The sequence below is a fragment of the Mobula birostris genome, chromosome 16 (genome assembly GCF_030028105.1).
Source record: "Mobula birostris isolate sMobBir1 chromosome 16, sMobBir1.hap1, whole genome shotgun sequence".
Taxonomy (NCBI): domain Eukaryota; kingdom Metazoa; phylum Chordata; class Chondrichthyes; order Myliobatiformes; family Myliobatidae; genus Mobula; species Mobula birostris.
This window is the reverse complement of record NC_092385.1, coordinates 70,250,165-70,265,124: the sequence shown is the minus strand read 5'-3', so window position 1 is coordinate 70,265,124 and position 14,960 is coordinate 70,250,165. Positions and strand designations below refer to the sequence as shown.

Below are 14,960 nucleotides of genomic sequence, written 5' to 3'. Positions count from 1 at the left end.
GGTACTGCAGTCATTGAATAGTAGCTTTCTAAGTGATTAATTCTTATCTATAAATTTGAATGGAATTTTCCTCATCTCTGTGGTATAAAAATAGCTGTTCTATGCTAGGTGCCATCTTAATCTTAGCTTTTCTTTCACTTAGCAGACCTCAGTCACAAGCCACCTTTCCTTTATTTTATCAGCTCTTAAGAAAACAATCATGAAGCAACCAATTTTGTGCCACTTTCCTGACTTCTGAAAGAACCTTGGATTAAAACAACAGAATCCATGAACTTTTTCCTTCCCTCAGTACACCACACAGTTGTGCCAGCCGAGAATTGTGTGCTCAAATCTCTGGAGTGGGTGTGATCAGATTCACTGAAGGACGATGGTGTTCAGAAATGACTCCTGAAAAAATTTAACTACTTGGTCAACCCATTTTATTCAAAGGAAATTTTGTGTCCTACCTGGAGCTTGAAGACGCCTGTGTAACCTGAGAAGCCAATGGTGGGCACCACCACAGTCGTAACAAGGTCAACTAACTCGGTTGGGATTGTGGGTTGAACCCAGCACCTTCCTGGTTTCCTTGCCTCACTGCGGTGAGGGTGCAGGGATGTTTGAACCAGTGCGTTTTCTCAGCTGGTTTGCACTCACAGGATTACACAAACTCCCTACCATCAGGGAGGAGGTACTACAGCATCAAGACAAGAACAGTTAGGATGGGAAACAGCTTCATCCCCTAGGCGGGAAGACAACTACCTTCCCTGCTGCTACTCAGATCTCATCATGTATGAAGCGCCAGTAGTGTTATACTGTTTACTTTTTAACTTGTATCGTAGATGCACTTTATTATTTGTCAATTTATTTGTGGTAATATTACCTTGTGTTCTGTGTTCGAGTTACATGTACCATGTTGTGCACCTTGGTCTGGAGGAACATCATTTCATTTGGCCATAAATATATGTACGGTTGAATGACAAACTAGAACTTGAAACAATGTCATGTGGTGTGGTGGTATGTTATCAGATCTGCTGGCGTGAGGGTGGACATTTGTAGTGATCTGAAAACAGTACGGTACAATACATAAAAATTACTATAAGTTACAATAAACACGTAAAAAAATAAACAGTGCAAAAAGAGAGAAAAATTATGAGGTTGTATTGATGGACCATTCTGAATCTGATCATGGGAGAAAAGACATTGTCACAAAAATGTTGAATGTGGGTTCTTTCTGACTCCTGTACCACCACACATACTGAAAAACAAATAATGTGCAAAGAAGTCAAATTGTGCAAATACAAAAAAAAAATAACAATAATAAATAACTAACACTGAGAACTAACACACAAGGGCACTCATGTTCAGTGTCCTTGAACGTGAGTTGTGGAATCAGTTCAATGCTGAGGTGAGTGAACCATCCAGAGTGATCCAGGAGCCGGCTGTAGGTTACTAGTATAACTTAGAGTAATTTTAAATGTATTTTTCTTGCTGCCCTTCAACCCATTCTGAAGTATGCTCACCCCTTCCCTGTAGCACAGCAATTGAAACAGTACTGATCGATTTTTGCCTCATTCTTTCTCTTCCAGGATGCAAATAACTGTGCGAACAAGCCAACCAGAGTCTGGAATGCTTTTATCCGCATGGACCGATTTGACGGTGATCTAGATGATACCAAACTGACGTCCATCTTCGTGACCGTGATAGGAAATTTCACAGTTGCTCACCTCGGGACGTCAGATGGAAGGATTTTACAGGTAAAAGGCGTTTAACAAATGCACAGCTTTCTATTGGGTCCTGATGAAGGGTCTGGGCCCAACATGCCAACTGTTTATTCCTTTCCATAGATAATGCCTGACTTGCCAAGTTTCTCCAAAATTTTGTTTGTCTGTTGTACTATTGGTGTGTTTTTGTGTGGTTTTGTCTGTCTGTGTGAGAGTGTGTGTGTGTGTGTGTGTGTGTATGTATGTGTCTGTGTGCATGTTTCTGTGTATGTGTCTGTGTGAGCCTGTGTGTGTGTGTGTGTGTGTCTGAGTGCGTGTTTATGTGTGTGTCTGTCTGTATGTGAGTGTCTGTGTCTGTGAGTATGTGTCTCTGGGTGTATGTATGTGTGTCTGTGAGTGTGTGTCTCTGTGAGAGAGTGTGTGTGTGTGTGTGTGTGTGTGTCTGTATCGTAAGTCTCCTGTACTTCCTCTCTGATGGTATTGTCCTGGGTTGTGTGTGTGTCCTTAATGGTGGATGCATCGCCTTTTGAAGATGTCCTTGACGATGGGTCTCGTGATGCTGGAGGAACTCAGCAAGTCAAATAGCTTCTGTGGAAGGAAATGTTGACCCAAACATCAACTGTTCATCTCCCTCTACAGATGCCACTTGAGCTGCTGAGTCCTCCAAAATCTTCCCTATTGCCTGCAGGGTGGTTGAATGTCTGATTCAAGCTGAAGCCAAGTGGCCTGTCTGACTCAAAACAAAAGCCCTGCTTTGGGATTGGCACAGTGACATAACTGGAACAGCTGCCTCCACTGGTCGAACAATCCACACTCAACCCTCTGCAAGGATTACACATTCCCCCTCAGACTGTGTGGGCTTCCTCCAGGGCCCTTAGATTCCTATGTCCCAAAGAGGAACACGTTGGTATATTGATTAACTTTCTATCAATTTCCCCTAGTGAGCACATAAATGGCAAATTCTAGGTTCAATGAAAATTGGGTACCACAGTTAGCGCAATGCTATTACAGCTCGGGACACCAGAGTTTGGAGTTTAGTTCCAGCGCCATCAGTAAGAAGTCTCTGAACGTCCTCTCTGTTGGTTTTCCCCGGGGGCTCGGGTTTCCTCCCACATAGGGTAGGTCAAGTGGTCACTATACATCGTCCCATGATTGAGTTCAGGTTAAATTAGGATTGTCAGGGGCTGCTGGGCAGCACAGCTTAAAGGGCTGGAAGGGCCAACTCCACGCTCTATTGCTAAATAAATAAAATTTCATGAGAATAAAACAAGATTAGTGTAGGATTTGGATGATCATTGGGCCTGTTTCTGTGCTGCGGAAATCTGGGATTAGTCTAAATGGATGGTCTGTGCTGTGGAATTTTCCAAGTCCAGTCAACTCAAGTCGCTTTTAATTGTCATTTCGACCATAAACGGCTGATACAGTACACAGTAAAAACGAAATAACAATCCTTCAGGACCATGGTGCTACGTGAAACAACGTAAAACTAAACTAGACCAAGTGAGACAATACAAGGCTACACTAGACCTCAGACCTACACAGGACTGCATAAAGTGCACAAAATGTGCAGGGCAGTACGATAAATAATAAACAAGACAATAGGCACAGTAGAGGACAAATTACAGTTAATAATGATGTAGATGTCAGTCTAATCTCTGGGTATTAATGAATCCGATGGCTTGGGGGAAGAAACTGTTGCACAGTCTGGTCATGAGAGCTTGAATGCTTCGGTACCTTTTGCCAGATGGCAGGAGCGAGAAACACTCACACACAGTGTGTGTGTGTTTGTCTGTTTCTCTCTCTCTGTCTACACTCACACAGACTCAGCACTCACAGACACACACTCTCTCTCTCAACACTCACACAGACTCTCTCTCTCAACACTCACAGACTCTATCTCTCTCTCTTTCACTCTCTCAACACTCACACAGACTCTCTCAACACTCACACAGACTCTCTCTCTCTCAACACTCATACAGACTCTCTCTCTCAACACTCAGACTATCTCTTTCTCTTTCTTTCGCTCTCTCTCAACACACACAGACTGTCTCTCTCAACACTCACAGACTCTATCTCTCTCTCAACACTCATACAGACTCTCTCAACACTCACAGACTCTATCTCTCTCTCTTTCTTTCGCTCTCTCTCAACACTTACACAGACTCTCTCTCTCAACACTTACACAGACTCTCTCTCTCTCTCTGTCTCACACACACACACACACACACACACACACACACACACACAGACATCTCACCCTGCAAAAACTCATTTCAGGGAGGTAGCACTACCCCCCCGCCCACAACCCCAAATCCCCACTCCCCCACGGTCGACCTCCAAGGGTGTATGTAATACTTTGTTTAGTGATTTTGTCTGATCTGTAAACCAAGTTGGGTATATGCAGAAAATGTGACGTTAAAATATGTACTTATATTATATTGTATTATCATGCTTATTCTATTACAACTCTAAGTAAGTCTACAGGGAGTTTGGCCTCATCACGTAGGACATCAATGGTGTAGCTCCTTAGCAGCCAGTTTAAATAACGTTAGCTATGCTAATGAATGAATGCCACCTGTTAAACTCACCTCAACAAGTCTTTTACATTTTAACCCACCATGGGCAATAGAAAAGTCACTGTTGCAAACAGTGCAGCGAGAAACACTGTCATTATTTTTGAGGTCGACTGTAAAGCCCGCCCACAGAGAAAATTGATAGGTCTACTAAGCAGGAGTCCGCAATCATTTTTGCACCGCAGACCAGTTTAATATTGACAATATTCTTGCGGACTGGCCGACCGGGGGCGGGGGTGTTAATCACAACCGGAATATAGGTGATAAGTCAATCGCATCATAACATTTTAAGTAACGTTTGGATATTAAACACACAACACATATTTTCCCCGTATGAACATATCAAATCATTGCAACACGCCAATATCGCTGAATCGGTGGGAGCCCTGGGCTTGTTTTCCGCAACAAGATGGTGCCATCGAGGGGTGATGGGAGACAGCGATACTCGAAGGGGGTTCCTTATGTCCAGTCTATTCCGCAATTTAGTTTTCGTTGCATTCGTTGCAGAAAACTCCGCTTCACAGAGGTATGTTGGACATGAAAGCAACGTTTTCTGTGCTTCCTTGGCAATTTCAGGATATTTAGCCTTGACTTTGATCCAGAATGCCGGCAGAGATGTTACGTCAAATATAGACAGACTCTCTCTCTCTCTCAACACTCATACAGACTCTCTCTCTCTCTCTCTCTCAACACTCACACAGACTCTCTCTCTCTCAACCCTCACAGACTCTCTCTCTCAACACTCACACAGACTCTCTCTCTCTCTCTCTCTCTCTCAACACTCACACAGACTCTCTCTCTCTCTCTCTCTCAACACTCACACAGACTCTCTCTCTCTCTCAACACTCACAGACTCTCTCTCAACACTTACACAGACTCTCTCTCACCCACAAATACTCTCTCACACACACACACTCCCTCTGTCACACAGACTTTCACACACAGATACTCTCTCTCACACACACACACTCTCTCTCTCTCTCACACACACACTCTCTCTCTCTCTCACACACACACACACACAAACACTAATTCACACACTCACTCACTCACACAGACTGTCTCTCTCACACACATACACATTCTAAATCACACACAAATATACACACACAGAAACACTTGTGCACACACACACACACTCTCTCTCTCACACACACACACACACACACACACACAGACTCTCTCTTTCACACACACACTCTCTCACACATAGACACACTCACACACAGACTCTCTCTCTCACACACACACTCACACAGACTCTCACACACACTCACACACAGACCCCCCACTCTCTCTCTCTCACACACACCCACACTCTCTCACTCTCTCTCTCTCTCACACACACAGACCCCTCTCTCTCTCTCACACACAGACCCCCTCTCTCTCTCTCATTCACACACACACACACACACACACACAGACACACTCTCTCTCACTCACACACAGACCCCCCTCTCTCTCTCACACACACACTCTCAATCTCTCTCACACACACATAGACCATCTCACTCACACACACACACAGTCTCTCTCACACACACACACACACTCACACACAGACACACTCTCTCTCACTCACACACAGACCCCCCCTCTCTCTCTCACACACACACTCTCAATCTCTCTCACACACACATAGACCATCTCACTCACACACACACACAGTCTCTCTCACACACACACACACACTCACACTCACACTCACACACACACTCACTCACTCTCTCTCTCTCTCAGACACACACTCACTCACACACAGGCTCTCTCTATCTCACACACACACACTCACTCACACACACACACCCACTCACACTCACACACACAAACACACACACAGACTCTCGCTCTGTCTCTGTCTCACACACACTCTCTCTCTCTCACACACTCACACACAGACCCCCCCTCTCTCTCTCACACACACACACACACACACACACACACACACACACACACAGTCACTCTCTCTCACACACACACACACACACACACACACACACTCTCTCACACACACACTCACACACACACACCCACTCACACTCACACACACAAACACACACTCAGAGAATCTCGCTCTCTCTCTCTCTCACACACACATACACACAGACTCTCTCACACACACACACACACACACACACACCCACTCACACTCACACATTGTGCTACTGCTATGAAACAACAAATTGCCTGACATACACTATGCCAGTACTAATAAACTTGAACAACAGGAAATCTGCAGATGCTGGAAATTCAAGCAACACACATCAAAGTTGCTGGTGAATGCAGCAGGCCAGACAGCATCTCTAGGAAGAGGTGCAGTCGACGTTTCAGGCCGAGACCCTTCGTCAGGACGAATAAACTTGATTCTGATTCTGATTGTGTGTTGCTCCAGGTTCGAGCATCTGCGGTCTCTTCTGTCTCTATTTAATTTCTCTGTGTCTGGCCAGTCATTTCTCCCTTGTTCCTGGCTCCTGGAATCTGATTCTAGAATTCATATAATGGGAGACATGTTCGGCAGACCAGCGCTAACTGCTTCCTCTCTCTGAGATATTTTGATCATGTAGACCCTTGCTCTGCTGTGACACACTCACTGGGGTCTCAGTCTTGAGATCGAATCACAAAAGCAAACCTAGCGCATGTTAGGGTGCCATGATAGTGGAGTGGTTAGCATGACACTATTCTAGCTCGGGGCTTTGGAGTTTGGTTCCAGCGTTCTCTGTACGTTATCTCTGTGGAATAGGTGGGTTTTAAGGCCATAAGACATAGGAGCAGAATTAAGCCACTCAGTCCATTGAGTCTGCTCCGCTATTCCATCAAGGCTGATTTGTTACCCCTCTCAACGCCATTCTCCTGCCTTCTCCCTGTAAACTTTGACACCCTGACTAACCAAGACAGCCAAGGTTTCTTTAGGAATCCAGTTTCCTCCCATATTCCTAAAGGTGAATTGAGTATGCCTACTGGAGAGGTTAATTGGTCGTTGTACATTGTCCTGTGTACAGGTTAGGGTTAAATAGGCGTTGCCGGGGTCGCTGGGTGGCATAGCACAAAGAAACTGGAAGAGCCTATTCCGCGCTGCATCTCCAGGTAAAAAATAGATAATTAAAATAAATTAAGTACAAAATGCTGATTATGAACAGCCAGAAAGAGACATAGAAAAGCAGTGTTTGTGATTCAGGTTGGCAACCTGTTATCAGAACGAGGACAAGTTAAAGAGCAGCAGGAGAAAGAAAGAGGACATCCTGTGATGGATTGAAGAGAGGGATTGGTGAAAATGAGCACAGAAGCAAGCCGAAAGAAAGGGGTGTAACTGGCGTCATCTAGGGATGGTGTAAGGAGGAGGGGACTCGTAACAGACAGAAAATGGAGGAAAAGGATGAGTAACACACATCAAAGTTGCTGGTGAACGCAGCAGGCCAGGCAGCATCTGTAGGAAGAGGTGCAGTCGACGTTTCAGGCCGAGACCCTTCGTCAGGACTAACTGACGAAGGGTCTCGGCCTGAAACGTCGACTGCACCTCTTTCTGGAGATGCTGTCTGGCCTGCTGTGTTCACCAGCAACTTTGATGTGTGTTGCTTGAATTTCCAGCATCTGCAGAATTCCTGTTGTTTGTGGAAAAGGATGAGTGCTTGGCCACTTGAGTGCCTCACTGGGGTCATGAAGAGAATGTACAACCTTCTTATAGACAGTAGCGAGAATTGAACTCTGATCAGTGATTGTGCTAACTGCTACACTACCATGCTGCCTCACTGTGCTACCATGTCAATTTGATGGATGTAAGCCATGATGGAATGGTGGAGCAGACATGATGCACTGATTGGCCTAATTCTGCTCCTATGTCTCATGGTCTTGTGGTGTTATAACAAGAAAAGGCAGCAGAGTTCTCCACAGTGTCTCTCACCTAATAATATAATTACTTGGCCATTGTCATAGCACGGCAGCTGCTGCAGGCCAATTACTAGCCATACGGTGATGTATGGGTGCCACAGTAGTGAAGCAGTTTGTGCACTGCTATTACAGCTCAGAGTGTCGGAGCTCAAGGTTTGTTCCTGGTGACCTCTGTAAGGAATCTGTACATCCATCCCTGTGGAATTCGTGGGTTTCCTCTGTGTGCTTTGGTTTCCTCCCCCAGTCCACAGACCTGCTGGTTAGTAGGTAGTCTGGTCATCGTAAATTGTCCTGTGATGAGGTTAGGGTTATATTGGGAGTTGTTTGGTTGTGCAGCTCGAGCCTACTCTGCACTGTACCTCTAAAAATATTTTAGGACATTTTGTGGCTGTGATAGATGTTACTGAAATGCAGTGGTCCCCAACCTCTGGGCCGCAGACCGATACATTGCCATGAAGAATGCAGGGGTGCAGCGGTAGCTGGAAGGAACCCAGCACATCATTAAGAAAAAAGCCAAATAAACAAACTAATTAATTAGGTGCCACCCAGCACGTAACTAATGAGCTTGTTTATTTCGGCTTTTCTCTTAAAGATGTGCTGGGTGCATTCCGGTTACCACTGCACCGCTGCATTCTTCATGGCAATGTATCGGTCTGCGGCCCGCAGGTTGGGGACCACTGCTGAAATGCATGTCTTGGATAACATCTCTACACGTTTGTCGTTATCGTTGCTTGGCTAGGCAAACATTTAATCTACCTCATCAATTGATATCATGGGATCAAAATTCACTGTACTGTAACATTACCCCTATTATCACTGTTTGGACATGGAAAGTTTTGACACTGTGGTGGAATTGTGGATAGGGGCCAAGTTTCAACTAAAGAATGTGAAGTGACTTTCAGCATGTGCCCTCAGTGCGGGAGATTTATGTTTGTTTTGCTTGGAATACAATCATGTCCTTTTTGGATTTGGTAGTTTCAAATACAGGAAATTCTTGTATGTTGCTGGTCATCTTCTCAGAGCTGTAAGCAGAAAAATTGGGAGCACATTGTAATTTAGAATGGCTTTCTGAGTCAATCATTTCATTATGTATCAGTACAAAGTTCAAAGTCAATTTATTATCAAAGTACATGTACGTCACTGTATATAATCCTGAGATTAATTTTCTTGCAAACACTCACAGAAAGTACAAAGAAACACAAGAGAATGAATGAAAAACTGCACACAATGAAGACAGTCAAACAAATGATGTACAAAAGATAACTAACTGTGCAAATACAAACAAATAATAATAATAAATAAATAAGCAATAAATATCAAGAACATGAGTTGTAAAGTCCTTGAAAGTAAGTCCATAAATTGTGGGAACAGTTTAGTATTGGGGTGAGTGAAGCTGAGTGAAGTTATCCTGTCTGGTTCAGGAGCCTGATGGTTGAGGGGTAATAACTGTTCTTGAATCTGGTGGTGTGGGTCCTGAGGCTCCTGAACCTCTTTCCTGATTGTAGCAGCGAGAGGAGAGCATGGCTGGATGGCAGGTGTCCTGGATAATGGATGCTGCTTTCCTGCAACAATGCTTAGTGTAGATGTGCTCAATGTTTTCATTGTTGTCTTCATGGAGTCACAGGAATTTGACATCCGTCCCCAGAGTGCAATCTGTGGTCTTCTAAACCACACCTGTCTGATCAGTTTCGTTTCATTGACAATGCTGCAACTGCATTTGCTCCGTGAGCCTTCGAAGTTCTTTCATTGTGTTTCATTTTGATCTCCCCTTGTGTCACATGCACAGTGAAATGTGCCAATTTGCGTCAATGACCAACTTAGTCCAAGGATTGTGATGCAGGCAGGCAGCAGGTGTTGCTGCACTGGTGCATCAACATAGCATGCCCACAACTTACTTGTATGTGCATCTTTGGAATGTGGGATGAAGCCAGAGCACCTGGAGGAAACCCATGGGGACACAGTCGGGACATCCAGACTCCTTACAGACAGTGGCAGGAATTGAACCCCAATCGGTGATTGCTGATCCTGTAAAGTGATGGCACTAAACGCTATGCTACCATGCCGCCCGTGCTCGGCCACTGTAAAAACATTAAACATATCAGCAGATTAAAATAGAGCATAAAAGTTCCAGCGTGAATTTGCTTTATTGGAGTTGGGTAGTTTCATTTATTCTTCTTTTGATTTATTTAGAGATACAAAGCAGAATAGATGTTTCTGGCTCTTAGAGGCGCACTACCCCAACAACCCACCGACTCAACCTTAGCCCTATCATGATACAGTTTACCTACTAGCTGATATGTCTTTGGATAGTGAGAGGAAACCGGAGCACCCAGAAAATAATTATGCATTCTATGGTGAGGACGTACAGAATCCTTACAGATGATGTTCGGAGTAAACTCGGAACATAGACGCCCTGAGCTGTAATAGCATCACGCTAACTGCTACACTCCTGTGGCACCCAAAATGAGTTTATATGAACATATAAGTGTCATTGAGGCTTCTTGTGAGAGAATCATTTATTGCAATGAACGTCAGATTAGGTCTAGACCAATCTCTCGTGACTCCCTACTCAAATCGCTTAGATACTTCCTGACCCGGGGTAATTTACATTGCCCAATTAACATACCAGTGCACTTATCTCTGGCATGCCAGGATGCCTCGAAGAGACATGGAAGCCAGAGTGCCTGGAAGAAACATGTGAATGGAGAAGAAACTCCAAGCATTTTTGCACCAGATGTCTGGATTGACTGGGATCACTGGAGCCGTTTTGCCATTGAGCCGCCCAAAGATCAATGGCAGCCAAATCACTGAATATATTCAAGGTTGCCACATCATGGCCCAGGAATGGAAAAATCTATAGAAGGTTGTGGATGCAGTCTAGTCCATCCCAGAAAAAGACCTCATCACCATTGAGCACATCTATAAGGAGTACCCCACCATTCGAGTCATGCTCTCTTCTCAATACTTCCATCGGGCAGGAGGTAAAGGCACAATATCGTCAGGTTCAGGAACAATTATTACCTTACAACCATAAGGCTACTGAACCAGTGTGAATAACTTCACTCACCTCAACCCTTAACTAACTCTACAATGTACAGACTCACTTCCAAGGATTCTACAACTCGTGTCTCAGGATTATTTTTTTTTGTTAACACAATTTGTCTTCTTTTGCACATTGGTTATTTGTAAGTCATGGTTTATGTACAGTTTTTCATAAATCCTACTGTATTTATTTTCATGCGAATGCTAGCAAAAAAAAATCTCAAGGCAGTATATGGTAACATGTACTTACTGGATAAAAAATAAATTACTTTGCCTTTGAACTAGCAGGTTGTAGGGCTTCATGAGGAGAAAGGCACTGAGGTCAAATCTGCCCACCTGTAATCTCATTGAATAACAGAGCAGGTTCAATGGGTATCATAGCCTAAAGCTTCCATTTCATTTGATCTTGTGACATATGGGCTCTTAAAGTCAGATCTAAATCATCTCTGTTCCATTCTGAAGCCATAGGTTAGTGATGCTATTCACAGTTGGAACCAGTTAAATAAACAGTGTTGCCAAGAACCTTTCAGAGGGGAAGTAGTTTCTACACCCTGGAGATTTTTATTCCTTCACTCTGTTGGATTGTTTGGTCAACGGGCTGTGAATGGGCACTCTCAGAAAGAGAAACAGCTGGAGAGAGAGGAAAAGGTCTGGGCTTGATTACGGAGAAGAAAATTGCCTGACATTCATAGCAGAAGTAAAGCAATTTACGTCAATGGGCAAATGTGTAAAATCTGTTTCGTTTATGAATTAGGAGCACTGCAAGATGATATTGTGGTTAGTTTGCTTTGCCTTTTAAAAATGGTTGATCATTTCCAGTTCGAATGTGAATTGTTTGGAGGCAGTTGTAATGTTCATTACGACATGGAGTTGAACAGTTCAAAAAGATAACCTTTAGCCCCACCATAAACAGAAGATTCTGCAGATGCTAGAAATCTCGAGCAACACACACATAATGCAAGAGGAACTCAGCAAGTCAGATGAAATCTATGGAGAGAAATAAATATTTCATCAGAACATTTTGGACTCAGCCTGAAACTTCGACTGTTTATTCCACTCCTTAGATGCTGCCTGACTTGTTGAGTTTCTCCAGCATTTTGTGTGAGACTTTAGCTCAATGCACCGGAATCAACCATCATGCTTGTATACACGAATCCCACTTGCCTGCATTAATTCTATGTCCCTCTCTGCTTTGCTTGTTCAAGTACTTATCCAGACACCTATTTAATGATACTGTTGCTGCCTCTGCCATCATGTCTGGCTACCCTTTCCAGATACTAACTACGCTTTATTTGAAAAATTTACCCCTTGGTCCCCCCTTATAATTCCTTCACACCTTAAACCTATGGTCCCTAGCTTTAGACATTCTACCATGGGAAACAGATTTTGGCTATTTACAGTAGCTATGACTTGCTGTCATGTTGCATCTCAGTCCCCATTGCTTCAGGCAAAAGAGATCTAATATATCTGATCGCTCCTTAATACTCAAGTCCTTCAAGGCTAGGCAACAGTTTTCTGAGTTCTTTTCTGCACCCTTTCTAACTTAACCATGACCTCACTGTACAATGGTGACTAGAACTGCATGTAGTTCTCTAAGTGGAGTCTAACCAATGTTCTGTACAACTGTAAAATGCTATTCCAAGTTTTGTACTCTGATGAAGGTAAGAATATTCTATGTCTTTCTTGCAATCCAAAAGTTCAATGTTCAAAGTAAATTTATTATATGTCACCATATACAATCCTGAGATTCATTTCCTTGATGGGATTCACAGTAAATACGGGAAACACAATAGAATCAATGAAAGACCACACCCAACAGGACAGACAAACAACCAATGTGCAATAGAGAACAAAATATGCAAATACAAAAAAGAAAAAAAAATAATAAATAAGCAATAAATAATGAGGACATGAAACAAAGGTCCTTGAAAATAAATCCATAGGTTTTGGGAACAGTTCAGTGATGGGGCAAGTGAAGTTCAAGAGCCTGATGTCGAGGGGTAATAACTGTTCCTGAACATGGTAGTGTGGGTCATGAGGTTCCTGCACTCTTCTTGGTGGCACCTATCTACCAGTCTACCTATGTTTCAGGTCATTATGTACTTGAATCCTGTTTTCCTCTGTTCGACAGTGCTCCCTAGGGCCCTGCCGTTCACTGTGCACTTCTCCGTCCTGGTTTAATTTCCCAAGATGCATCACTTCACACTTCTAAAAATCAAAGTAAATTTATTAACGAAGTACGCATATGTCACCACATACAACCCTGACATTCATTTTCTTGCACACATACTCAATAATAGAATAATAACCACAATAGGATCAATGAGGGATGGCACTGACCTGGGCATTCAACCAGTGTGCAAAGACAACAAACTGTGCAATTACAAAAAAAAAAGAAATATTGATATTAAATAATAAATAAATAAATATTGAAAACATGAGATGAAGGGTCCTTGAAAGTGAGTCCATAGATTGTGGGAGCATTTCAATGACGGGACAAGTGAAATTGAGTGAAGTTATCTCTTTTGGTTCAGGAGCTTGATGGCTGAGTTAAATACCATCTCAGCTTTCCTTGCCAACTTTCCCAGTTGATTCATATCCAGTTCTAATCTTTGACAACCTTCATTGTTCACTATACCATCAATTTTGATGCCATCTACAAACTTACTAATCATAGCTCCTACATTCAGAAGTAATGAAGCATAAAGTATCTTAAGTTAGCAACAGAACTGAGAGAGATGGCAGTTTAGCAGGAACCTTCATCATTGGAAGATAGGACCAGTCGTGACTGCACCAGATATTTATGGCTCCTGTTTTAATACTGGGCGACACCTGTATTGCAGGAGATGGGAAGGCTTTACAATGGGTAGTCAAAACGGCTCAATGCATCAGAATCAGGATTAATATCTCTGGCATATGTTGTGAAATTTGTTAACTTTGAGGCAGCAGTACAATGCAATACATGATAAATATAGAAAAAATATGATTAAAGTAATTATATGTATGCATATTAAATACTTAAATTAAATAAGTAGTGCAGAAACAGAAAGAATGAAAGTGAGGTAGTGTTCGTGGATTCAATGTCCATTTAGGAATTGGATGGCAGAGGGGAAGAAGCTGTTCCTGAATTGCCGAGTGTGTGCCTTCAGGCTTCTGTACCTCCTTCCTGACAGTAACAATGAGAAGAGGGCATGTCTTGGGTGGTGGGGGTCTTAATAATGGACGCCGCCTTTCTGAGGCACCGCTCCCTGAAAAATTTCTTGGATGCTATGGAGGTTAGTACCCAAGATACAGCTGACTACTTTTACAACTTCCTGTAGCTTCTTTTGATTCTGTGCCGTAGCTCCCCGCCCCCATACCATACAGTTATGTGGCCAGTTAGAATGCTCTTCACTGTTTTTGAGTGTTTTAGGTGACAAACCAAATCTCCTCAAACCCCCAGTGAAATATATCTGCTGTCTTGCCTTCTTTATAGCTGCATCCATATGTTGGGACCAGGTTAGATCCTCAGAGATATTGACACCCAGGAACTTGAAATTGCTCACTCTTTCCACTTCTGATCCCTCTGTGAGGATTGGTATATGTTCCCTCATCTTACCCTTTCTGAATTCCACAATCAGCTCTTGGGTTTTACTGATGTTGAATGCAAGGTTGTTGCTGCGACACCACTCAACTAGCTGATAGATCTCGCTCCTGTACGCCCCCTCATCACATCTGAGATATTGCCAACAATGGTTGTATTATCAGCAAATTTATAGAT

General features: G+C 43.2%; 1 protein-coding gene across 3 annotated transcripts in view; it reads left to right on the top strand.

Annotated features, from left to right (window-relative positions):
• The window catches only part of mst1rb (macrophage stimulating 1 receptor b), a 268,407-nt gene that overhangs the window by 118,166 nt on the left and 135,281 nt on the right, over nt 1-14,960 (top strand). For all 3 annotated transcript variants that reach the window (XM_072280811.1, XM_072280812.1, XM_072280813.1), the window contains exon 3: nt 1,566-1,733. In XM_072280811.1, the coding sequence (XP_072136912.1) occupies nt 1,566-1,733 (168 nt within the window). The remainder of the gene's footprint in view (nt 1-1,565; nt 1,734-14,960) is intronic.